This window comes from Pelodiscus sinensis, chromosome 6, assembly GCF_052426305.1.
Source record: "Pelodiscus sinensis isolate ZL-2025 chromosome 6, ASM5242630v1, whole genome shotgun sequence".
Taxonomy (NCBI): Eukaryota; Metazoa; Chordata; order Testudines; family Trionychidae; genus Pelodiscus; species Pelodiscus sinensis.
The window spans coordinates 77792745-77818079 of record NC_143057.1 but is presented as its reverse complement, the minus strand read 5'-3'; the positions used below and the strand labels follow the sequence as shown (position 1 = coordinate 77818079).

General features: G+C 42.4%; 1 protein-coding gene and 1 non-coding gene across 3 annotated transcripts; both read left to right on the top strand.

Annotated features, from left to right (window-relative positions):
* Window positions 1-20752: 20752 nt before the first annotated feature.
* COX7C (cytochrome c oxidase subunit 7C) lies at window positions 20753-25046 on the top strand. 2 transcript variants are annotated; one of them, XR_012904824.2, is made up of 4 exons: window positions 20753-20961; window positions 21784-21926; window positions 24217-24336; window positions 24941-25046. XR_012904824.2 is itself a non-coding variant. In XM_075932190.2 (3 exons), exons 1-2 carry the CDS (start codon window positions 20887-20889, stop codon window positions 21898-21900), a joined length of 192 nt encoding a protein of 63 aa, XP_075788305.1. In that variant the 5' UTR covers window positions 20773-20886; the 3' UTR covers window positions 21901-21926; window positions 24941-25046. The 2 variants fall into 2 exon arrangements, 1 of the variants encoding a protein (XP_075788305.1); XM_075932190.2 differs by lacking the exon at window positions 24217-24336 and having other exon boundaries at window positions 20773-20961.
* LOC112546972 (small nucleolar RNA Z39) lies at window positions 21385-21448 on the top strand. Its single transcript, XR_003090704.1, has one exon. It is a non-coding gene; the product is annotated as a small nucleolar RNA Z39 (small nucleolar RNA).
* Window positions 25047-25335: the final 289 nt, after the last annotated feature.

Sequence of the window (25335 nt, the reverse complement as noted above, 5' to 3'; positions counted from 1 at the left end):
AGCTGTAAAGGAAGCCAATGGGAGTGTTTGCTCCCGTTGGCTTCTCGCTGTGTCTATGGCGCAGAAATGAAATTTAAGATATGTCAACTCTGGCTGCATAATTAACATAGCTAGAGATTCGTATCTTATTTTGACCTTTCTCTGTATTGCATACCAGGACTCTTTGCCCTAGCTACATGTCTATATGATGGCAACAACACAGTTACTTTCTTGCACCTTTTATCTGTCCCTATTTAGACTATAAGGGTATGTCTACACTGCATTCCTCTTTCAAGAGAGGAATGCAAATGCAGACAAACGAAATTGCAAATGAAGTGCGGATTCGAATTTCCCGTGCTTCATTTGCATAATCGCATCCGGGCACTATTTTGAAATTCCTTATTTTGAAAAAAGAAACTCTGTCTAGACGCAGTTATTTTGAAAGAGAACCCTTCTTTCAAAATTACCCTTAAACGTCATTTTATAAGGATTAGGGGTAATTTTGAAAGACAGGTTTTCTTTCAAAATAACCCCGTCTAGACAGCATTTCTTTTTTCAAAATAGGGTATTTCGAAATAGCGCCTGGACGTGATTATGCAAATGAAGCACGGGAAATTCAAATCCACGCTCCATTTGCAATTTGCTCAGCTGCATTTGCATTTCTCTCTCGAAAGAGGAATGTAGTGCAGACATATCCTAAGCTCCTTGGGGGCAGAGACACACTCTCTCTCTCTCTCTCTCTCTCTCTCTCTGACTATATACTTTCACATATCCTTTAGGTAGTATAACCTAGGGGATAAGGCAGTAGACTTAGACCCAGGTGCTTGTCCCTGCACTCGTCAGCTGAGATACCTTGGGCTAGTTAGTTCACTTTTTTGACTCAATTTCCTCACCTGTAAAATGTAGATATTAATTGCCTCTCTTTGTAAAGCACTTAAAGGTCTGCTCATGAAAAGTGCTATATAGAAGAGTTAGGTATTATTGTATAGTCACTAGCACAACACAAACCTGATTTTGGTTGGGGCCTCTAGGTAACACCACAGTAAGAATAAAGCCATTTCAGTTTTTTTAATCTTTAACATTAACAAAGTGCTTATAATCTTTTATCATCCACAGACCATGTGCAACATGAGCACTGGCACATCCAAATTTCCCCTCACTGCCCAATGTGCCTGAATCTTGTTCCAGAGTGACAGCTGCTAGGGAATAAAAGGTAGTTTACTCTCAATATCTGTTCAGTCGTGGCCTCTCTGCTGGCACTGCTGTGGTACAATGAGAACAGACCAGCTTTTTAGTTCTGACATAATGATGTGTACACACGTATACCAAATCTGCCAATATGTTCCACATACACCACTTTGAGTAGCTATTATCTGATCATTAGAGGAAATTCTGGACAACAGGACATTCAATTCTAAGCATTATATTACAATAAAATTCTTGGTAAATTGGCAGATATTCAGAGGAAAAGAGCAAAATAATTATGGATCTGAAGTGATTGGATTATGAGGAAAATTAAAAGAAGCAAATATGATAGCTTGGCTAAACAAACACTGGTGTAGACTGATCATGAGATAAAAATAATTTAAAGGAGTATATTTAAAGTAGAGAGAGAGAGAACTTGTATGGCTCTGCAAAAAAAAGAAAGTCAATGGATCTGTTCCCCTGAGCAATCCTCTTGTACAACTTTGAATCACCAGGTAGCAAAGAGCTATTATGTTAGCCTCTACGCTGCCCCTCTAAAAGCTCCTATCTGCAGATGTTGTGGCTGAAGAAATGGCATAGGACTGGGACATACCTACATACTGTCAATCCCCAGCTGCTAGGATGACCACTGGGGCTGTAGATTATTAGATGTAATTTGTTTTCCATTCTGTGTGTCCTTATCCCCATAGTATGAGAGCACTTCACAGAAGAGTGATGTCAGGGCTGCTTTTGAATTAGTGGAGATATCCCCGCAAAAACACCACAGGAAGGACAGACTAACTTGCTAGTTCTCCCTGAAAATGCCAGAGAGTGGGATGGGAATTTCTGACCAATGGCCAGCTCCTCAGGAAAACAGCCATAGGCAGAGGATCTGTTGTAAGAAAGAAATTTAAGTGGGAGAGAAGGAGATTCCAAAGGCTATAGCTGCTAAGCTGAACTCCTGACCTTTTGGTACCTTAAGAATTGACCCATAAAATTCCCCAATAATGTCCACGTGGCATATATGGACTGACTCCCTGGGCAACAGCGCAGCTGCTTCTTGGGATTATTTATTGATGAGTAGACTGGTGTCAAACCCTTTATTAGGAACAGGACAGCGAGGCAACAAATATCTCTACAGCTCTGTGTAACTGCAACCTGTGACTGCTTTATTTCTGTCTCCACAGAAAGTTACAGGAAACAGAAGATTGCATAAAGAGTATACTGCAGGGGTCAGCAGTTTATGGCTTGTGAGTCAAATATGGGTCAGTATGGCTTGTAGCTCACCCTCCTCCCCTCTCTTCCCTGCAGAACAAGAATCCTATGCTGATGTTCCAACCTCACAGCTACCCTCACCCCACAAGATTGGAGTGCCAGAGCTAGCTTCATGGTGTGAGAGTACAGGAGAAAGCCCCAAGACTTGCTGCATGATCAGGGAAGAAGCGGAGACAGAAGCAGCTCTGCGTGCTGCCTCTCTGCCTCCCCTGGGGAAATAGCAGAGCATGGACGCACTGCCCGGTGGCTTTTCCATTAGCTGTATTGCGGCCAATGGGAGCAGCAGGAGGCTGAGCCTGGGACACAGTATCTGGGAGCAATGCAAGATGCAAAAGCAAATAAGTGCCCCTCCCCCAAAACTGAGACAGTGCACCCCGAGCCTGCTCCTGCACCTTCCCCCTGGCCAGACACCCTACTCCAGCCTGCTCCTACACCCTCATGGTGCCCAAAGACCCTATCCTACCCTAAGCCTACTCCTGCACCCTTCCTTGTTCCTCCACCCTCCCAAGTTATCATGGGATGAGAGGGAAGGTCCTTTCATAGATTGATAACTGGTTTAAATATGGGAAACAAAGGGTAGGAATAAATGGTAAGTTTTCAGAGTGGAGAGAAGTAACTAATGAGGTCCCCGAACAATCTGTACTGGGACCAATCCTATTTGATTTATTTGTAAATGATCTAGAGAAAGGAATAAACAGTGAGGTGGGCAAATTTGCAGATGATACCAAACTGCTCAAGATAGGTAAGACCAAAGTAGACTGTGAAGAGCTTCAAAAAGATCTCACCAAACTAAGTGAGTGAGCAACAAAATGGCAAATGAAATTGAATATTGATAAATGTAATGTAATACACATTGGAAAAAATAATCCCAACTAAAAATACAATATAATGGGGACTAATTTAGCTACAGCTACTCAAGAGAGAGAACTTGGAGTCATTGTGAATAGTTCTCTGAAAATATCCACTCAGTATGCAGCGGCAGTCAAAAAATTAAACAGAATGTTAGGAATCATTTAAAAAGAGATAGAGGATATCTTACTGCCTCTATATAAAGCAATGGTATACCCACATCTTGAATGCTGCATATAGGTGTGGTTGACTCGTCTCAAAAAAGATATATTGGCATTGGAAAAAGTTCAGAAAAGGGCAACAAAAATTATTAGGGGGTTGGAACAGGTCCCATATGAAGAGATATTAAAAAGACTTGGACTTTCAGCTTAGCAAAGAGAAGACTAAGGGGGGATATGATAGAGGTCTATAAAATCATGACTGGTATGGAAAAAGTGAATAAGGAAAAGTTAGTTACTTATTCCCTCAATATAAGAACTAGGGGTCACCAAATGAAATTAAGAGGCAGCAGGTTTAAAAACAAACAAAACAAAGTTTTTCTTCACTCAGCGAACAGTCAACCTGTGGAACTCCTTGCCAGAGGAAGTTGTGAAGACTAGGACTTTAACAGGGTTCAAAAAAGAGCTAGATAGATTCATGGAGGTTAGGTCCATCAATGGCTATTAGCCAGGCTGGTTAAGAATGGTGACCCTAGCCTCTATTTGTCTGGAGATGGATGACAGAAGAGGGATCACATGATGATTACCTGTTGTGTTCCCTCTGGGGCATCTGGTATTGGCCACTGTGGGCAGACAGGATATTGAGCTAGATGGATCTTTGGTCTGGCCCAGTATGGCCGTTCATATGGTTCTCCCTTGCTCCTCCCCCCTAACCCTTGGCCAGACACCCTAATCCCAGCCAGCTTCTGCACTCTACCTTCCACCCAGACCTCACCCTTTCAGCCCTCCTGCACCCCATCTCCCACCCTGATCCTGCACTCCCATTCCTATCCTACTGTGACGGACTGGGCCGTGTCTGGGCACAGCTGAGGGTGTCTGCTTAGGGCAAATTGCTCAACTTCGGGGCTCCTTGCAGCCCCCAGGCTGGTGACCTCTCCAAACAGGCCACAAACCAGTCCCACAGAGCGCTTCAGCTGCCTGCCTGAAGCCTCACAAGCAAAACCCCTCTGACCCCCCAGCAATATCCGTGCCCCAGATGGCCCCAGGCCTCATACACCGGGGGGGGGGGGGGTCCTAGCACCCAATCCTACCTACCCCGAACAAGTTCTGTCCAAGAAACCAGCCACAGATCCCTGGTCAATTTACCCTCTGGACCTTACCCACAAATCACTCTGAGCCAATCCTTTAGCATCTAACAACTAAAGGTTTATTACCACGAGAAAGAAAAGCATGAGAGTAAGGTTGTTAAAGGAATAGTACATTACATGCATCGAATCTCCCAGTTCTCGATGCAGGTTCTAGCAGAGCTGTTACAGTTGCTGGTTTAAAAGTCCTTGTTGCACATCCTAGCATCAGGATGGGTCCACAGTTCTTTCTGGCTCTTTGATCCCTGCATTGCTGCCTCTGGGATGAAGTGCTGAGCTGAAGACCAAGATGGAGTCCACCACATGGCCTATTTATCTCTCCTTCCTGGTCTCTTCCTGGCTACAGCAGGTCACCTGGCCCACGGCCTATTCCTGTGTTCCCTGCTGGTAGCCCTTAGGTATGAGTCACCACTCATCTTTAGGTGTGTCCTGGCCCACTGAGTGCCATTGTCCCACAGGGCCTCGCTGATTAGCATGGCCATAGGCCGGAACCTGCCCACTGCTCACCCACATGGAGAGAAATATTCAGAATCTACACGGATTACAGACTCCTAACTACACACACAGGCATTATACAATCACATGACTAGCGTACATAGGATTAGCAGACAATAAGCTTCTATTCAACACCCCACATGGCCCCTTTTATACCATTTTTAGGGCCAACACCCCCCACCTATGGGTGCACCAGTGATCTGGCTGCTCCCCTCAGAATCCAGTAACGTGATATCTGCTCTCTGGCAGCGCTGTCCTGAACACTAAATTCATTTTTACCCCACTCGAGAGCCTAGGCGGACTCACAAAATCCACTTACCCTGGAACCCCAGAAGAGTTAATGTGGCCTGAGGCCTTGAACCTCAGTCCTCTCTGTGCCTCCCACTCCCCCATGATGCTGCAGCAGCGGGGGAGCAAAGTGTCTCTGTTGGGAGCCACATCAGTGAGGGTTGGAGGTTTTCAGAGGTTTTCTTTTTTTCCTGAGAACCACTGCTCTTTGTCATTCCCAAAATATATGCAAAATTTTAAGTTAAAATGAAAAATTAATTCAAAATTTTAAAGACATGAAAAATGGATCAGCTGGAGCATTGAAAGTAGGCCTACTCAACACGCAGCCCGCGGTGTGTTTTGGATTTACACAGGTCTTGTGGGTGGGAACCAAAACAAAAAAGTGATCAATACAATTGTCTTCTGTTTATATGCGTTTTAGTAGTTAAATTCCTGGACTGTCATTGCTCATTTAAAGTGCTGTCATATGGGTGGAAATTGGGTAAATATTGCATTTTATTAATATCAGCAGAACTGACTTAAATGGGGCCTGCATGTTGGGCAGTCTTGCCTTACTTAATCTTTGCATTCATGCCTGTCAATGGGAAAGAAGCTATTTGCATATATTTGCATGTATATGCAACCACACTTAAGTTGTGGCCCTCAGCATATATTGTGAGTATCACTGTGGGCTCCTGGGGCTTCCAAAGTTGAGTAGCCCTGATTTAAAGGGCCAGCAGAGGACACTCTGTAGGGGACGCATGCGGGCTCCCAGCCAGCATAGTGAGAAGGGCTGGTGGCAGCAGACGGCTCCATCTGTCTGCGGTAGCTCGGCTCCAGCTGCCATATGACTGCCACAGTCCATCCCCAGCCACTGTGCTCCTAGGGCAGACCCTGTGGCTCAGCGACTGTTGAAACAGCCCGACCATGGCTCAGGTTCTGGTTGTGGTAGAATGGCCAACAAGGCCCCAATCGAGGCCAGCCCCCATCTGGCTGCAGCATCCTATCCCTGACCCCAATCCTGGGGCAGGCCCCACAGCGTGGCCCCCATCTGGCCGCAGGAAGGGCTGGCGGCAGCCCCCCTCCTGCTGTGCCCCAGTGAGGAGGGGAGGCTACAATCCACCTATGGTGATCCTGGCCCGGCCTTCTCATCCAGCCACTGTTGCCTAGGTGTAGAAGACCAGCCCCAGTCAGGCAAGGTAATCGGGCACACACTCTACTTCACACCCCCAGCATCTTACCCTTCCTCCTTTACCTCTCACACACCCCAGCCCCTGCCCTGAGCCCCTCATACACCTCAACCCTGACTCCTGCACCCTCACATCCACAAACTTCACCCCCAGAAGTAGCAGCAGAAGTCCCATTAAATAAAGTTTGTGAGTACAATGTTTCATTTATGCTATTATTAATCATCTTGTCAATTATCAATAATATTAAGTTGTATATTTTCAGTCATGCAAATGGGCATTCTTATATTAGCTCTTTGTTGACCACTTATTATGAATTTTGATGTAGTTTGGCTCTGGTTTAAGGATGTTAAACATTGACTAATTGACTAATCGAGTATTCAATGCATTTTGTTGCTACACTTCAAAGGTGAAAGTGCTGCATGGAGCCCAGAGTCAGCTGGGGACTCCCCTGCTAATCCTGGGTTCGGTGCGATGCTGCCACTTTGAAACACCGCAGGGAGCTGGCTCAAGGCTGCATATGGCATTTCAAAGCGGCAGCACTGCATGGAGCCTGGATTCTGGGCCCAGGCTTCAAGCGGCATTGCCACTTTGAAGTACTCCTTGCTCTTCCCGCCCCTCTTTGCTGTCTCTTTCTGATAGAGTTATATCAGGCCCCCAGTTATAAAGTACTATTGACTTAATCATTGATATAAATTGCTGCATCTAGAAGATGATAGAGAGTCTGCCAACTATAGAAAAATAATTCTAAATGAGAACAATATTTACTTAAAAAAAGAACAATTTATTGCCATTAGGACAAGAAAATTACTATTGCAGATAGTCCTTGATTGTGCTTATAATTCAGAAAATATTTGTTTAGAAAAAATACCATCAAGATATTTAAAAATCATTTAAGGGATTAAAAATTGTAAAATGAGATGTAATTTCGTTGGTCCTCTAAATTATAGATAAACAGTTTGAAAATGCTTCCTTTTATTTTTAAAGTTGTGTTTTTATAAATAATTCATGCTTCCTCCCTGCAGAAATGCTAGTTGTTTTTATTGCTAGAGGGATTGTTAATTAATTATTGAGCATTATCAAGAAGTAAGGGTGAATATGTGGAAAGTTAATGTTTTTAATTTAAAATTTATAGAGTAATTTTGGCCAAAAAATGTAGTTTGGCCAAAAAATTGGCTCCTCTCCAATTTAATGACTGTGGACAAATTCAGAGGTAAGTTCTCCCTTTTCTCTCACACAAAAATTAACTGTCCAAAGATAACTAAAATCAAATATGGGCCTGATCCAAAATCCATTCAGTCAATGGAATTATTTCAGGTTTTGTATCAGATCTCTATCCTCAAACCTAGGCCTGGCCTACACTAAAAAGTTTGATCAACATACGTCAACTTGCATTCACCTATCTGTGAACATATCTATACCCAATTTGTCTCCAACCAACAAAAAAAATCTAGTTAATAATGCAGTAACACTACCTCTTGAAACAGTATCGAATCACGATCAATCTGATGGAGGCTGATGCAGTGCAAGTGTAAACACCACATGACCTGTGTTGTCACTTACACACATTCTCCAGCAACTGTCCCACAATGCCTGACAATGACCACTCTGGTCAAAATTGTGATCTGCATTGCTTAAGGATCACAGTGACTAGAAGCCACCTCCACACCCACAACCCTTTAAATCCCTTTTTTGAAATGCCTTTGCTTGATTGCCAGCTTGAGGATCACTCCTAGCAAATCTCCCTTATTGTGCATAATTGCCCTACTGACCACGATGGTTCTAAGTATAGATGCATTCCTACCTGGAGTAGATAGGCAATATTGGGGCTTCTGGACCTGCAGGAAGAAGAGGCTGTGCAGGCACAATCACAGAACAGTCACAGAAACAGGGACATCTACCAAAATAATTACACATGTGATTAAGGCAAAGAGCTATGACTGGGATCAACAGCAATGCCACGTCAAAGCAAAGGCATACTACAAGGCCAGAGAGGCTAAAAATCGATCTGGTACTGAACCACAGACCTACCAGTTTTAAAATGAGCTGCATGCCATACTTGGTGGCGACCTTACCAGTACCCCTTAGATCACCATGGATAACTCTGAAGAGTCTAAGACATAGTCCCTTGCCATGAATAAGGCAGAGGAAGAGGAAAGGGACAACACAGCAGGCAGGGACACTTCTATGCCACAAGTGTCATAGATCTTCTCAAGACTCCACCCAGTCTAACTAGTTCTGCCAGTTGATCATGGACAAGCCCAATGAAGGGGAAGGAACCTCAGGGAAGTGTTTTCATGCATTTTTCTTTACAGGGTTTAAATGCAAAGATGTCTCATGACCCAACCCCATCCTAAGTTATCAGGGCAGAGATCAATTTTTCATTGTTTTTCTTGTACAAGAAAAATACTGCCACAACAGTACACTCTGCTTTTCATTCTCCCTATAGGATTGGGGGAGGGCATATAGGTACTTTGTTTATGTACATAAGGGTAGTCCTTGCATCTGCATGAGAGATCTCCATAAAACTGTCATAGAAGTGCGCTGCAGTTCTCTCCCAAAGGTTTCTAGGCATGTCAGCCTTATTTTTTCCTCTGCAGGACACTTTTCCCTGCTGATCTCTGATGCCTTTGGTAGGCCCCATTGCAGTAAACTGGTTAATGGTATACAGGCCCGGGAATTCAGGAAGTCGGGCTGATCTTTGTGCCTTTGTCTGAAGGCAGATATACCAGCTAACATCATCACTGCTTGTGGAACACAGTGCAAGTACTCAGTACAATTACCCTGTACTCCTACCCATGGAAAAAGGGACAGGAGCCAACATTTCATGCATCTGAAAAAGTCCCTCCTTACCTTCTCATATCCTTGTCACAGAAGAGTGATACTCACTATGACTGGGTCTGAAGCTAGGCCGATGCACTCCAAAGCTGAAGCGTAGTAAGCATGTCTTATTTAAAACTTGTATAGGAATAAGGGAAGGGAGTTCTGAAATATATCTTTCACTTTCTGTTGTGACTATAAATACAGTGATAATTCTGTTTTTTCCGGAGCTGCTATAATTGTAGCATTGAGAAGTGCTTTTACCACATGTGCAGAATGCCTAACCCCGATGAAGAGAATATACACAAGGGAGGACATGTTTAGTGAGATCCCGCAAGACAGTGCTGCATCAGATCATGCCCAGAGGGCATGGAAATTAAATCCACAAGTCCCAACAGAAAAAGAAGAAAGATGTACCAGGGCATAATGAGGCTTTTCAGGCAGCAAATAAATGCTGCAGACTCTTGTTTATCTACAAGCCAAAGAATTACATATTCACCTCCTTTTGCAGTCCATTTTAGAACCTCCATATTCCCGTGAGCATTCTGCATGGCAGCAGGGGCTACAGCCCTACCCCTCCTATATCATGTCTGGTATAATATAGACAACTTCAGCTTCTCATACACTGACCTCTGAGAAGCAGGGGTGGTGAATGTGTAGCCGAAATGACCTAAAGGGAAAGGAATGTTTTCTACCTTTCTAATTTTAAAATTTTGTTCCATTCGTTTAGTTTATAAGTTTGGACTATATTTGTTTTCTTGTTGCATATTTATTTTTACTCTGTGTTTGGTATACATTTCTATCTTTTGGAAATAAATTAACCTTTAGGACTTCACATAAGAATGGCCGTACTGGGTCAGACCAAAGGTCCATCTAGCCCAGTATCCTGTCTACCGACAGTGGCCAGCACCAGGTGCCCCAGAGAGGGTGGACCGAAGACAATGATCAAGCGATTTGTCTCCTGCCATCCCTCTCCAGCCTCTGACAAACAGAGGCCAAGGACACCATTTTATCCCCTGGCTAATAGCCTTTTATAGACCTAACCTCCATGAAATTATCTAGATTCTCTTTAAACTCTATTATAGTCCTAGCCTTCACAGCCTCCTCTGGCAAGGAGTTCCACAGGTTGACTACACGCTATGTGAAGAAGAACTTTCTTTTATTAGTTTTAAACCTGCTACCCATTAATTTCATTTGGTGTCCTCTAGTTCTTCTATTTAGGGAACTAATAAATAACTTTTCTTTATCCGCCCTCTCCACACCACTCATGATTTTATAGACCTCTATCATATCCCCCCTCAGTCTCCTCTTTTCTAAACTGAAAAGTCCCAGTCGCTTTAACCTCTCCTCATATGGGACCCATTCCAAACCCCTAACCATTTTAGTTGCCCTTTTCTGAACCCTTTCCAAGGCCAAAATATGTTTTTTGAGGTGAGGAGACCACATCTGTACACAGTATTCAAGATATGGGCGTACCATAGTTTTATACAGGGGCAGTAAAATATCCTGGGTCTTATTTTCTATCCCTTTCTTAAAAATTCCTAGCATCCTATTTGCCTTTTTGACTGCCGCTGCACACTGTGTGGAAGTTTTCAGAGAACTGTCCACAATAACTCCAAGATCTCTTTCCTGATTTGTTGTAGCCAAATTAGCCCCCATCATACTGTACGTATAGTTGAGGTTATTTTTCCTGATGTGCATTACTTTACACTTATCCACATTAAATTTCATTTGCCATTTTGTTGCCCAATCACTCAGTTTGGTGAGATCTTCTTGGAGTCCCTCACAGTTTCCTTCTGTCTTGACTATCCTAAACAGTTTTGTATCATCTGCAAACTTTACTACCTCACTGCTTACCCCTTTCTCCAGATCATTTATGAATAAGTTGAAAAGGATTGGTCCCAGGACTGACCCTTGGGGTACACCACTAGTTAACCCTCTCCAATCTGAAAATTTACCATTTATTCCTACCCTTTGTTTCCTGTCTTTTAACCAGTTCTCAATCCAAGAAAGGACCTTCCCTCTTATCCCATAGCCATGTAATTTACACAAGAGCCTTTGGTGAGGGACCTTGTCAAAGGCTTTCTGAAAATCCAAGTATACTATATCTACTGGATCCCCCTTGTCCGCATGTTTGTTAACCCCTTCAAAGAACTCTAACAGATTAGTAAGACAGGATTTACCTTTACAGAAACCATGTTGACTTTTGTCCAATAAATTATGTTCTTCTACATGCTTCACAATTTTATTTTTTACTATTGTTTCGACTAATTTGTCCGGTACTGAAGTTAGACTTACCGGTTTGTAATTGCCAGGATCGCCTCTACAGCCCTTTTTAAATATTGGTGTCACGTTGGCTACCTTCTAGTCATCAGGTACGGAAGCTGATTTAAAGGATAGGTTACAAACCACAGATAATAGCTCAGCGATTTCCCATTTTGGTTCCTTTAGAACCCTTGGATGAATGCCATCTGGTCCCGGAGATTTGTTAACATTAAGTTTTTCTATTTGTTCCAAAACCACCTCGAATGACACGTCAATCCAGGACAGTTCCTCAGATTCATCACCCAAAAAGGACGGTGCAGATTCAGGAATCTCCCCAATGTCCTCAGCCGTGAAGACTGAAGCAAAGAAATCATTTAGTTTCTTCGCAATGGCTTTATCGTCCTTGATTGCTCCTTTTATAGCTCGATCATCTAGGGGACCCACAGGTTTTTTAGTAGGCTTCCTGCTTCTAATGTACTTAAAAAACATTTTGTTATTTCTTTTTGAGTTTTTGGCTAGCCGTTCCTCAAAATCTTTTTTTGCTTTTCTTATTACATTTTTACACTTGATTTGACAGTGTTTATGTTCCTTTCTATTCATCTCACTAGGATTGGACTTCCACTTCTTAAAAGATACCTTTTTGTCCCTCACTGCTTCTTTTACATGGTGGTTAAGCCACGGTGACTCTTTTTTAGGTCTCTTGCTATGTTTTTTAATTTGGGGTATACATTTAAGTTGGGCCTCTATTATGGTGTCTTTAAAAAGTTTCCATGCAGCTTTCAGGGATTTGGCTCTAGTCACTGTGCCTTTTAATTTCTGTTTAACTAACCTCCTCATTTTTTTGTGTAATTCCCCTTTTTGAAATTAAATGCCAGGTGCTGGACTGCTGAGGTATTCTTCCCACCACAGGAATGTTGAATGTTATTATATTATGGTCACTATTCCCAAGCGGTCCGGTAACGGTTATATCCTGGACCTGATCCTGCACTCCACTCAGGACTAAATCGAGAATTGCCCCTCTCCTTCTGGGTTCCTGTACCAGCTGCTCCAGGAAGCAGTCATTTAAGCCATTGAGAAATTTTATCTCTGCTTCTCTTCCTGAGGTGACATGAATCCAGTCAATACAGGGATAATTAAAATCCCCCATTATTCATAAATAATCATTTATATGAGCATATTTTGAAAGAGCAATTTTTGAAATATTTCCTCATTAAGTTTGAGCACAAGTCTTGTTTGGATAAATTTCCAGAACTAAAGCTTTTGTAGCTGAAAGCATTGATGTTAAATTGTGCTCTGCTCACTTTCACATTGGCATCATTCATTTTATACACTCTAAAAATATGCATGATTTCCTTTGCTTTGTGGGTTTTTTTTTCTTCTCAGGGTCTGATCCTTCAAACTTTATTTGTGTGATTAATGTATATTCAGGTCAGTGATCTCATTGATGAAATAAATGCCCCGTTTCGAAAGATCCTGTACTCCTCAAAAAATGAAGAGGGGTGTAGTTTAGACATAGCCCCTGTATGAGTTCTAAGTTAGCAGCTTGAGAAAGCAGAATTACCATACCTACAAGACATATTGGGCCCGGGTATGGACTGGGCCTTGAAGTATGGATCAGTACAGATTGTGAGTAGAGGGGAAAATGTATATTTAGTCATGATCAGGTTATTTTTCTTTAATTTGCTGTTTGGTTAAACATCTCAGTGTGAAATCCATGTACCTCCCTCCTCCCCCCTCCCTCCATTCACTATACCTAAGTTGTGCCAGAATACCATTCTTCCTCTCTGTGAAGATAGCTAATAGGACAGCAATATTTTAAAAAGGCTCTAGAGACAAGCCTGGCAATTACAGACAGGCAAGTTCGGTCACATTAGTTGAAACTTTAGTAAAGAATAAAATTGTCAGACACGTAGATGAATATAATTTGTTGGGGGAAAGTCAACATGGTTTCTGTAAAGGGAAATCATACCTTACCAATCTAGTAGAGTTCTTTGGGGGGAGGGGGGAGGGATCAAAAAATATGTGGACAATGGAGATCAACTGGATATAGTATACTTAGATTTCCATTCAGCCTTTGACAAAGTCCCTCACCAAAGGCTCTTAAGTAAAATAAGTTGTCATGGGTTAAGAGAGAAGGTCCTCTCGTGGATTGATCATTGGTTAAAAGACAGGAAACAAAGAGTAGCAATAAATGGTAAATTTTCAGAATGGAGAGAGGTAACTAGTGGTATCCCCCAAGGGTCTGTACTGGGATCAAGCCTACTTAATTTATTTGTAGATGATCTAGAGAAAGGGATAAACAGTGAGGTGGCAAAATTTGGAGAGGATACCAAACTGCTCAAGATAGTTAAGACCAAAGCAGACTGTTAAGAACTTCAAAAAGATCTCACCAAACTAAGTGATTGGGCAATAAAATGGCAAATGAAATTTAATATTGATAAATGTAAAGTAATATACATTGGAAAAAATAATCCCAACTATACATACAATATGGTAGGGACTAATTTGGCTACAATTACTCAGGAAAGAAATCTTGAGTATCATTGTGGATAGTTCTCTGAAAACATTCACTCTGTGCAGCGGCAGTCAAAAGAAGCAAATAGAATGTTAGGAATCATTTAAAAAAGGGATAGAGAATAAGACACAGAATATCTTATTGCCTCTATATAAAACCATGGTAGGCCTACATCTTGAATACTGCATACAGATGTGGTTACCCCTTCTCGAAAAAAAAAAAAAAAAAAAAAAAAAAAGATATACTGGCATTGGTAAAACTTCAGAAAAGTACAACAAAAATGTTTAGGGGTTTGAAACGGGTCTCATACGAAGAGAGATTAAAAAGACTTGGACTTTTCAGTTTACAAAAGAGGAGACTAAGGGGAAATATGATAGAAAGAGGAATAACTCTTGCACAAAACGCCCTGTCTTCTGACAATCGACTGTACTTTTTCTTGCACAAGAACATGCTTGTAGTGTGGACAATCCTCAAGTTTTGGGCAAAAACTCTGCAGTTCAGACATAGCCTAAGTAAAATTTGAGAATTTACCATTGCAATTGCCTCCTTTTCCACTTGATCACAGATCCTGAGTCCGATTCAACAGAATACTCCCTGGCTAATCCAGAGTTGCTGTCACTGCACATTGAATGGGCCTGATTTCCTCTCTACACCGTCGTTGTGAGGTGGTATTGCAAATAATAACCCAACGGGTGTGTCCTGGGGCAGACTCACCACCATGGCACCTCCAAACAGTAGCCCTGGCAATTAGCTCATTGACTCACTGAGCACCTCCCTCTAGCTGGTGTCTCTCTGTATTCTCACTGCCCTCTCTAGTCCAGACCCATGTCATTCTTCGACCATCGCATCCTCTTCAGGACGCTGCTTTTCGGCAGTGCCCATGCCAGTGTCTGAGCCCCCTTTCGGGAATAGGTGTTCATCTTGCTTTGCATGCCAGCTTCACATGCCTCCCCTCCCCAGGGGTACCCAATTCTTCTCCCAGGTAACACTCAGTTCCCCTGTATCCCCCTTGCCTCAGTGACCCACTGCCAGTTTTCATCTAGCCCCTGCCTCAGGGGCAAACTGCAGTCTGTAATGGCCACTCATCACTGGCAAAGAGGTGTGGACCTGTTGCCCCTGCCTACCATGGCTGCCTCTCTGCAGCCCTAGTGGTTTCAGTCCTTGCTTCAGGCCCTATAGCCTGGGAACTAGCTTAGCCATGGCTTCACCAGCCCAACATTCCTACCCTAACACTGCTTTGCTTCCCTAGTAACCACATTCCTCCTTCCCTCTGTTCAGATCAGCAGTAAGTTCTCCTCTTCCTCCAGGAGCCCTTATTTATATACCCTCAGCTGGGCCCTCATTAGCAACAGCTGCCTCAGCTGGGGCTTTGCTCTCATCCCTCACTCAAGGCTGGGATTTTGCCCTTAAAGGCTAGTGCAGGGCAAGTGCCCTGTCATATGGTGGAAGAGTGTTCACCTTGATATCTAGAGGGTGGTTTAGAACACACAGACTACCTGGATACAGATGCTATCCTCTGGCTATGGAGCCTTGACATTGAGTTTTGATGAGAAGACTCGAGTATTAGATTTTTAGAGAGAGGGAACCACATATAAGTTGTTAAATTTCCACAGTGAAAAGATATGATTTTCACCTGTGGAATTAGCAGCACAACTCCAGTGACTGTATAGTATCCCATTTTCAGATTACTGCTAATCAACAGAGTTTTAATAGAAATATTTAATTACTATCCATGTATATGACTGTTCTTGTAGCTCCTCATTAGCTTCTTCTCCCTCATTAATTGGTATATAATAATTACACAATTGTGGTTAATATCCAATTAAGAGTGGTTCATCGTGCCAAATATCATACTTCATTTTAATATGCAGTACATGGTAAGTGGAGAAAGGTAATTCACCAAACATTTTAACTTCCCAGCACATATGGGAGATGCCTTATAAGGTAAATAACATTCTTTGGGTGTTGTTTATGTCATGCTATGTCACAGTCTATATAACACAATAAAAACATTTTTGGTTGATTTGAATAAAAGTATTTTCATCTGCTCTATGAATCTGAATTGAACCACATGAAACTGTAATATCTTCCAAAAATTGTTTTCTTACTCTTTTATCAAACAAAATGGGTGAAAAAGTTACCACGTATGCACCCATCTCTTGACTGATTATATTCAGTGACTGGTCCTTCTTGGAAATGAATAGCAGTAGGTGGTTCTAGGTGCTCTGCTGTAGTGCCCATTAACCTTTATGCCTTTTTTCTTTCATTAAGATCTGAAAAAAATACAATTAGTCTGATTTACTTTAGTCCTCAGGCTTTTTCATTATCCATATTTTTCTTTGTGTATTAAGGTTCAGAAAAATAAATGTTCTCTTTGAACAAACACTGAGTAGGCGTACAGAATGCAATAACTGAAAGAATCTCTCAGTAAGTCATAGTCACATTCAGATAGTATATTAAAGATGAAACAGTCTGGAAAATTTGAGCAATTAATGATTTTTTTAGCTGAGCTAAGAATGGTAGACATAAAAAATTGGAATGGGGATTAAAAGTTTAACTATATTTCTATCATATCCACCTGTATACCTTTGCCTCTATGTTTTTGGGCGCATGTCTAGGTCTCACTTTGAACAGTTAAATGTATTAGACTACTTATATACAGTGTTATTGTAGCCATGTTGGTCCCAGGATATTAGAGACACAAGATGGGTGAGGTAATATCTTTTACTTTTACTTTTACTTCTGCTAGCTTTAGCTCAAAGCTTGCCTCACTCACAAACAGAAATTGATTGAATAAAAGATATTACCTTACCCATCTTGTTCCTTTAAACTACTTTGTGTTTTTTGTTACAGATCACATGATTTTTCTGTATTTAAAAGGTGACTCATGCCTTTCACCTTTTGGAATGTTTAGGTAGAACCTAAGCCTAATGGGTGAGTGTGTATGATGACAAATAGCTCAACAAATTTGATAGAGCATTTAGAATTGACGACTTGGCAAATTTAGTCCTAGATTGCATGTAAACTTAGTAGGAAGTAAGAAGTCCAGTGGCACAAAAGACTAAGCCAGTGGATTCTTAGTGAAAACTTTTTCTAAACAATCATGAAATTTCAGGCTCCCACACAGGTGAAAAAAAGACATTAGTTTAAAAAAAGTGTAGAAACATACTGGATATACCACTCAACACTACTACAGCAACTCCAGTGCATAAAAATATCATCATTCGATCTTATTATCTGAAAGAAATTTTTTTAAAAAGTTATCTACCTTATTATATTATCTTCATCAACTTTTACATTTATATGGCAACTTTGATCCCAAAGACTATCAGTACAGTCTACTAATTATAACCAAATGTTGATGTTTTAATGCATTACCTAATGTTTTTATTTCAAAAAGTTTGCCCGAGTAAAGACTGACTAAAATCCAAATCCAAAATTTTAAGGGTTTGCTTATCTACATACATAATCACTGAGATGCAGCTACATGTGTGGAGCACAACATCTAAGTACAGTGAAAAACCACCACAAAGCAGGTTATGCAATAGTAGAGGGGAGAGAACTGTTGGCCCTGGACACTGGTAAAAGGAATGTTAGAGCTAAATTATGTTATTTCAATACAACCTGTGATGGTGATGTGGGTCATTGCCCCAGGAGGAAGCTTGAAGAGAGAGTGTACCTCAGGACACATACCTAAACCAAAGTTCCAGACTTCATCACGTTTAAGTTTGGGGAGGTTTGCATTCAGAACTGCTTTAGTAAGTTACTAGTGCTCAACATTTGGTTTTATGTCTCAGACATGGTCCACACCTAAAACTGAGTTAGATCTAGCCACATATTTAGGGCTGACATCACCCTTCATATCTTCTTAATTTGTGTCTCAAATGTACATTAGCCTCCTGTTTTACTCCAGTCATTGTAACTGATTTACTTCTAGAAAATATGGGCCAAATTCTGCCCTCGGATATGCATATCCGGTTTTATTGATTTTAGTGGTATGTTTACAGTGACCATATTTTTTGAAGCAAAAATAGGGACACATTAGCCACAGCCCCGATCTCATTTAGCCATCCCCACCTGCCACCAGAAGGGTTGGTGCAGAGCACTGGCTCTGCCTTTTAAATTGAGTAAGAGCCACATGGCTTCTTAGATTTAAAGGGCAGAGCCAGTGCTTTGCACAAAACAGGATCAGCTGATTTTAAGCTCAGCTGGCACCCTCCAGAGCAGCTCTGCCTTTTAAATCTAAGATGACCCACATGGCTCTTACTAAGTTTAAAGGGCAGCTGCGAGGGGGGGGACACTTACCTGCTGCTTCTTTGCTTGCATGGCTCCCAAGAGAACTACCTGCCTGCCAGAGCAGCAGAGGGCCAGAGGTCAGGCACTGTCTCCCACTGCTCTTATTGGCTAGGTTCCAGGGCAGCAGGAAAAATCTACTGAAAATTCCCTGAACACCTGTGTCACATTACTGAATTTTAAAGGGAGCAGCTAAATCACTGCTGCACCCATGGGGGTATTTACCCCAAAATGTATACAAATGGGACCATGTGAGGTGTCACATGAAAGCTTCTGTTCTACTGATTCTGTGTGCTATTCATGTACTTGTATAATTTCTGTATGTGGAGTTATAAACATGTACTCTGTATGGATGCTGAAAAATTATCTGTCTGTGGCTGAGTGATGGGCCAGGAATGCTCAGCCAATGGCTATGATAATTAGCAAGGAGACAATGAAGCTCTATGTGCCAATACACACTTGAGGAATGTGACTGATACCTGCAAACCAGCCAAGGCCGAAGGGCTGCCAGCATGGGACACAGGGATAGGTCGTTGGACCATGTGACTCTCTCTGGCCAGGAAGATGCCAGGGGAGATATATAAGTGCCATGTGGCACCCTCCAGTTGAGCTCCTGATCCCAGATGCAGCCTTGCAGGGAACAACAAGCCGGGAAGAACCATGGACCCATCCTGACATAAGATGTACACCAGAGACTTTTAAGACAGCAGTTTATAACATCTCTGCTAAGAGCCTGCATTCAGAACTTGATTTGATGCATGTAATGTATTTTCTTTAACAACCTTACTCTCATGCTTTTCTTTCTTTAGGCTATGTCTACACTTGCGGCTATGTCTTTAGTCTATGTCTACACTTGCGGCTTCTTGTGCAAGAACTTTTGTGCAAGAACACATCCATACTGCCATGTGTGAGTTGTGCTTTCTTGTGCAAGAAATCCCTGCCAGCATCCACACTGCCCTCTTGCGCAACAGCTCCTGCCCAGGAGAGCTTACACCTATTAAAAAAGAGCATAGCTCTTGCGCAAGAAGCCGTCTTTTACCCCGCCATACTGTAAATTTCCTTGCACAAGAGCAGGCGGGCAGTGTGGACTCTCTTCGGATTCTTGTGCAAGAACGGCCATAATTGCGCAAAAAGCCCTGAGTGTAGACATAGCCTTAGATTTTAGATTCTAAAGGATTGGCTCAGTGTGGTCGTGTGGGTAAGATCCACAGTGTAAATTGACCTGGGAACTGTGGCTGGTTTCTTGGGACCGAAAGAACCCGTTTGGGGTAGGTGAGATTAGTTTCTATAACCCCTCACCTGTGTGTTAGGTCTGGGGCTGACTGGGACACAGGAAGAGCTGGGGTGTCAGAGGGGTTTTGCTTGTGAGGCTTCAGGCTGGCCAGATAGGCAGCTGAAGCGCTTGGTGTGACTGGTTTGTGGCCTATTTAGGAAGGTCCCCGGTCTGGGACTGTAAAGAGCCCCGAGTCTGAGCAATTCACCCTGAGCGGACGCCCTCCACCGTGCCCAGACCCGGCCTAGTCCATCACAACCTGTATTCCCCAAAAGAGGAAGGAGGGGAAACAGCAGCATGGAGCTGCTTCTAGCTGTGCTGCCATTTCCGGGACATTTTCAGTGTTTTATGGGGCATCAGGACAGGAAACTGAAATTAAAGACTATCCTGGATTTTCTGGGCCCTATGGTCAGCATAGATATGTTCAATGTGTAAACTTATGGTGGGCTTGAACCTTATGTCCATTATGCATCCTTTTACCACTCACTGTCTTACAAACAATACCAGATTCACATACATTTCTGTGAAGTTGAAAGGTTTTTGTTTTAACAACACTCATTTTGGCTTCTCGTTTTGGAGACTGTAGAGTGCGCTTTGGTCACATATTCCAGCTTTTCTCTCTGATTCTGTTATATTGTACTTGGTTTTTAGGTCTTTGTAATGAAAGCGGATAGCCTTGACTAATCACATGACTCCAGGACCTTTTGTTGCAGGCGTTGAGCCAAGCATTAGCAACGCTGGAGCCTAGTGGCCCAGAACCCCCGGAGACCTCCGCAGCGCTCTCGGGAGGTGATGCCACAGCTTGCTTCATAGCCAGTCCTAGAACGTCTCCCTGTGACGGGGGCGCAGCCTGTTGAGCTGAAAGGGAGCGGGCGGGCAGGAAAATCGCACGCAGGCTGTTGAATTCCACGCTAGCCCGCTCCCTATTGAAAGGCAGAGACTGTCTGTCGCGCCGCTTGCGCTTGAGTCACATGACTTCTCCGCAAGTCTAGTGGCTCCTGGAACTACAGTTCCCAAGCTGCCGCGGGGCAGCGGGAACTCGGCGGCCACCGTCCCGCATTGTGTCCCATAAGGCGCGCGGTGCCGCTGTTCACGCAGAGCGCCTTCGACGTAGTAAGGAAGGTCGTGAAGGAGAGAGCGGGGGTCTACACTCAGTCGCGCGCCTGCCCGCTCCGGCGCCATGTTGGGTGCCAGTGTCCGCCGGTTCGCCACCTCGGCCATCCGCAGGTCCCACTACGAGGATGGGCCGGGAAAGGTAACAGCGCTGGGACTGGCCCCTCACCCCGCGCGCGGCCTGGCCCCGAGGCCTGCGGGGAGCGGCGCTTCCCGGCCAAGGCGCGTTTAAACAGCCCCTGGGCTGTGGCTGAATAGGGCGCCCCGCGGGACTCTGCGCCCTGTGCCCGGCTACAGGCCCTGCCGCTGGCGCGGTGGCCGGTCCCAGGAGGCGAGTTCTGCCCCCGCCCCGTACGAGGGGTGTCTGGTCCCCTCCGTGGCCGCAGACAAGTCAGAGCTGGGTCCAGCATTCAAAGCACGGAAAGAGCGACCACTGCGAGGCCTTTTCCGCCTCCCGCCGGCCTCTGCCAGCAGCCATGACGAGGTCCCGCAGTGATACGGGTGCGGTGCCCTTGGCCGACCTCTGCCTTCCCTCTTCCCAGCTCCTCCTCCTCCTCCTCCGGTGGTACAAATGATGTGAACACAACAGTATGAGAGAAGCGATGATACTGTAAACGCTTTCTGATGTACCAGCTTGCACTGCCCTTTCCAAGTAGAGCCATCGGCTGTTAGAACATCAACCTCGGGACATTTAGCAAACGGCTTGGTTAGCCTGTGTTCTCCCCCTCTTTTCCCAGGAGCTTAGCTAATTAAAATATCAAGTTCATATGTTAATTAGCTATTTCTTTCTCCCTTCAAGCTACCTGTCAAGATTTCATTCAGTGTCTAAGTTTTGCTGTTTATAAAGATAGATGCACAAAGTATTAGATGAAGTGTCTGGAAAAAAAGTAAACATACCTTTGTCCGGCTCATCAATACGATGATTCCCTTGATAACATATTGTGAACATACTTTTTTTTTCTAGAATATTCCGTTTTCTGTAGAAAACAAATGGCGGCTACTAGGATTAATGGCAGTGTTCTTCGGAAGTGGATTTACCTTGCCTTTTATTGTAGTAAGGCACCAGCTGCTCAAGAAATAGAGGACAATCTTTAATTCTGTAACAAGGTAACCAATTCTAGCTATTCCTTTAACCTCTGTTAAAGGAGATGAACAAGCTGAGCTACTTATAAAGCCTAAAAATTAAACTTTTACCTGTATTGTCTCACTTTTAGATATTCTAGTTGTGTGTATAATTCAGTGTAGAGAATATTCTGTGCAGAGAATACAATCTTTTTTTATCAAAAGTGACAGCATTGCTCCAAGTCAAAAGAGTGTATCCTATTATCACACTGCTCTTGCATACCATTTATTGGGGTATCGTGGCACACAGGAACAAACCAGGATGATTAAATATGATACCATCAGTGTTTTCTTGATGTGACACTTATATTTTGTAGTTAACATTCAGATATCTGCTAGAATGCAAATGACAAACATTCTGTTCCTTAGGTAAAACAAACTTGGCCATTTAAGAAACGAGCTTTGAAGTCTGTTCACCTGATCTGGCTTTCATAATACGGGCCAGAGAACTCCGTATTCTTCTCCCAAAAATAATTCTTGGAGCCTCACTCAAGAAAAAAAATCCAAACTTGATCTTAAAATGGTGGAGTCTCCATTACAACTTGATGAGTTTTTTTCCAATAGATTAATTTAAAATGTATACCTCGTTTAGTCTTAATTTGATTTGCTTCAGTATTCAGCCATTGGATTGTTGCACCTTTCTTTGCTAGGTTGAAGAGTGGTTATTAAACTTTTTCCCCATAAAAGTACTTTGACTAAGTCACTTCTTAATATTTTCTTCAGCAAAATAAATTGAGTTTTATAAGCCTAAGATATTACCTTAGCAAATCTCCCCTCTGCCCCATACTTATTGTTTCACTATCTCCCTCTTAGACTAAAAGCACTTAAATTACTCCCAAAGAGAACCTACTAACAGCAATACAAAACAGTATTGCAAGTAGATTGGTTTAATCAACATTTACATCTAGTTTAAACATTTCTATAAAAGGATAACTTTTTTTTGTCAAGCTCCAGGCTTTTTGGTAGGGGTCTAGACTCTCAGAATACAAAAATAATTGAATAAATTTGTTTTAGTTGATTCAAAATCACCTGACTCTCCGCAGTCTACTTTTACACTGCCACTTCCTCTTTAGAAGAGTTTCGTGATTGGCTCTTCAACTAACTAAGCAACAAGCTTGACACCATTGTATTCGTGGATTTTAAGATGCAAATGCAATGATGTGGATAATGGCGGCTTCAGACAGACTAAAAGGGTGGAGGAATATAATGCCTAGTCTGCATGGTTTATGGAAAATAGGCATGGTCATCATGAGTATAAAGAGCTTCACAAGCTTATTTGATAAATGTAATTGCATAACTGTAATTCTTATAGGCTGCATCTAGACTGGCAATTTTTCCGCAAAAGCACTTGCTTTTGCGGAAAAACTTGTCAGCTGTCTACCCTGGCCATTTGAATTTGCACAAGAACACTGGCGATATAATGTAAGATTGTCAGTGTTCTTGCGCAAATACTATGCTGCTCCCATTTGTGGAAAAAGCCCTCTTCCGCAAATTCTTTTGCACAAGAGGGCCAGTGTAGACAGCTCAGGACTGTTTTGCGCAAAAAAGCCCCGATGGTGAAAATGGCGATCGGGGCTTTCTTGTGCAAAAAGTGCTTTTGTGCAAAAGCGTCCGTACCAATCTAGATGTTCTCTTCCGCAAATGCTTTTAATGGAAAAACTTTTCAGTTAAAAGCATTTGTGGAAAATCATGCCAGTCTAAACGTGGCCAAATAGTATTGACTTAATATTACTAACTTCTGTGGTGGAGATAGGAGGTTTAGTCTCAGAGCTGAGCTTTATTGTGCTAGGTTCTATATAACCAACAAATATGGCAGCTGCTCTAAACAGCTTATTGTAATACAGAATTAGATTTGGATTAAACCTGCATTGTAGAATATCAAAGTGCGTAGTACATGGTTTTAATAGTACATGGTTTTAATAGTTAACTACTTTGAGGCCTGTTCATTGTCAATGGAGTGCTGCGTGTTTTGCTACTACGCCTGATATTGTTTAGTATTTTATCTTTATCTGGAAGTGTATCAGATCAGTTGTGACATTTGACCCAAAGATTGTGGGCATGATAAATGAAAGGGCAGTCACTTGGTAAGCTGGGCACAAGTGTTCATAGTATTTTAATACGGCCAAATGCAAGATTATAATCAAGGAATGAGTAGGGAATGCATTTTTGAAAAGCAGTGACTAGAAAAGATTTAGGATGGACAAGCAGTTCAATGTGAGCTCCCAATGTCCTGCTGTGGCAGAAAGGGCTAATGCAATGTTTCTCTGTTTATAAGTCTTAGGGATTGGAGAAGGGGGAGAGGAGTGATGTCCACCCTACTTCCTTCTGCCCCTTTGTGTAAGGAATTGACACAGGAGTATTGCATCCATTCCTAGTTTCTTCAATTTTTAAAAAGGTACCAAATCATTGGAGAGGAAACAGAAAATATATGAATTATTCAAGGGCTAGATACATGCTTTACAGAGCTACAAAAGGAGTTCACACTGTTTTAGTTATCAAGTTTGATAAGTGACTTGATTAGTATAAATTTCTCCCTTGGAGGAAGAGAAATAAATGCAGGATACTAAAAGGCTTCTTTTCCCTGCAGAGAAGGGATAGTGATAACCAGTGGTGTCATAGACCAGCTCAAACTGGCAATACTTCAGTGAGTGACTAACCACTGGAACAAATTATTATGGGAAGGAGTAGATTCTCCATGTCTGTGTAGCCAAATCAAGACTGGATTCCTTTCTGGAAGATACACTTTAAGCAAACAAGTTTATTGTACTTAGCACAGGAATAACTATGAAATTGTGTCATCATACCAGATTTAATTATCCCTCTTGGCTTTTATGTACCTGTTTTATAGTATCCAAGAAATGCAGTGTTGAAGTGCATAGGCCAGCTTCTGTCAAAGACTCTGTGTATAAAGTTCTTGGCCTCAAACACTACTTGAATATTGATATTGGAAGAAGGAATGTGCATTCTAATATTTCATTGTTCTATTCCTTTTCTTGCAGACTTGAGATGGAATATTGCCTGTAAAGCAACTTCTCTTTCCATGGAATAAACGACAGTTATTTACCACACTGGATGTGTTTATAAAAATAAAAGTTTAAATCAGAATATTTGGTATGTGTCTTCTGTTAAATAATCATGCTTCTGAGGATGCTGACTTATGCTGTAGCTTATTAAGTAACAGCATCTTGTTATATGAAATTTACAGACGAGGCTCTTTAGAGCACTGGGAAAAGTAGCGATAGCACACTCAACACTAGCAAAATGAAACTACTACCCTTTGTGCTGAATTGAGTAGCTAAAAATTAGAAATAGATTTTTCAAAAATATATTTGTGCCACAATTGTTTTAAAAATGCCTCTTGCAAAGCCTGACTTCAGTTTCTTTTCAGGGACAC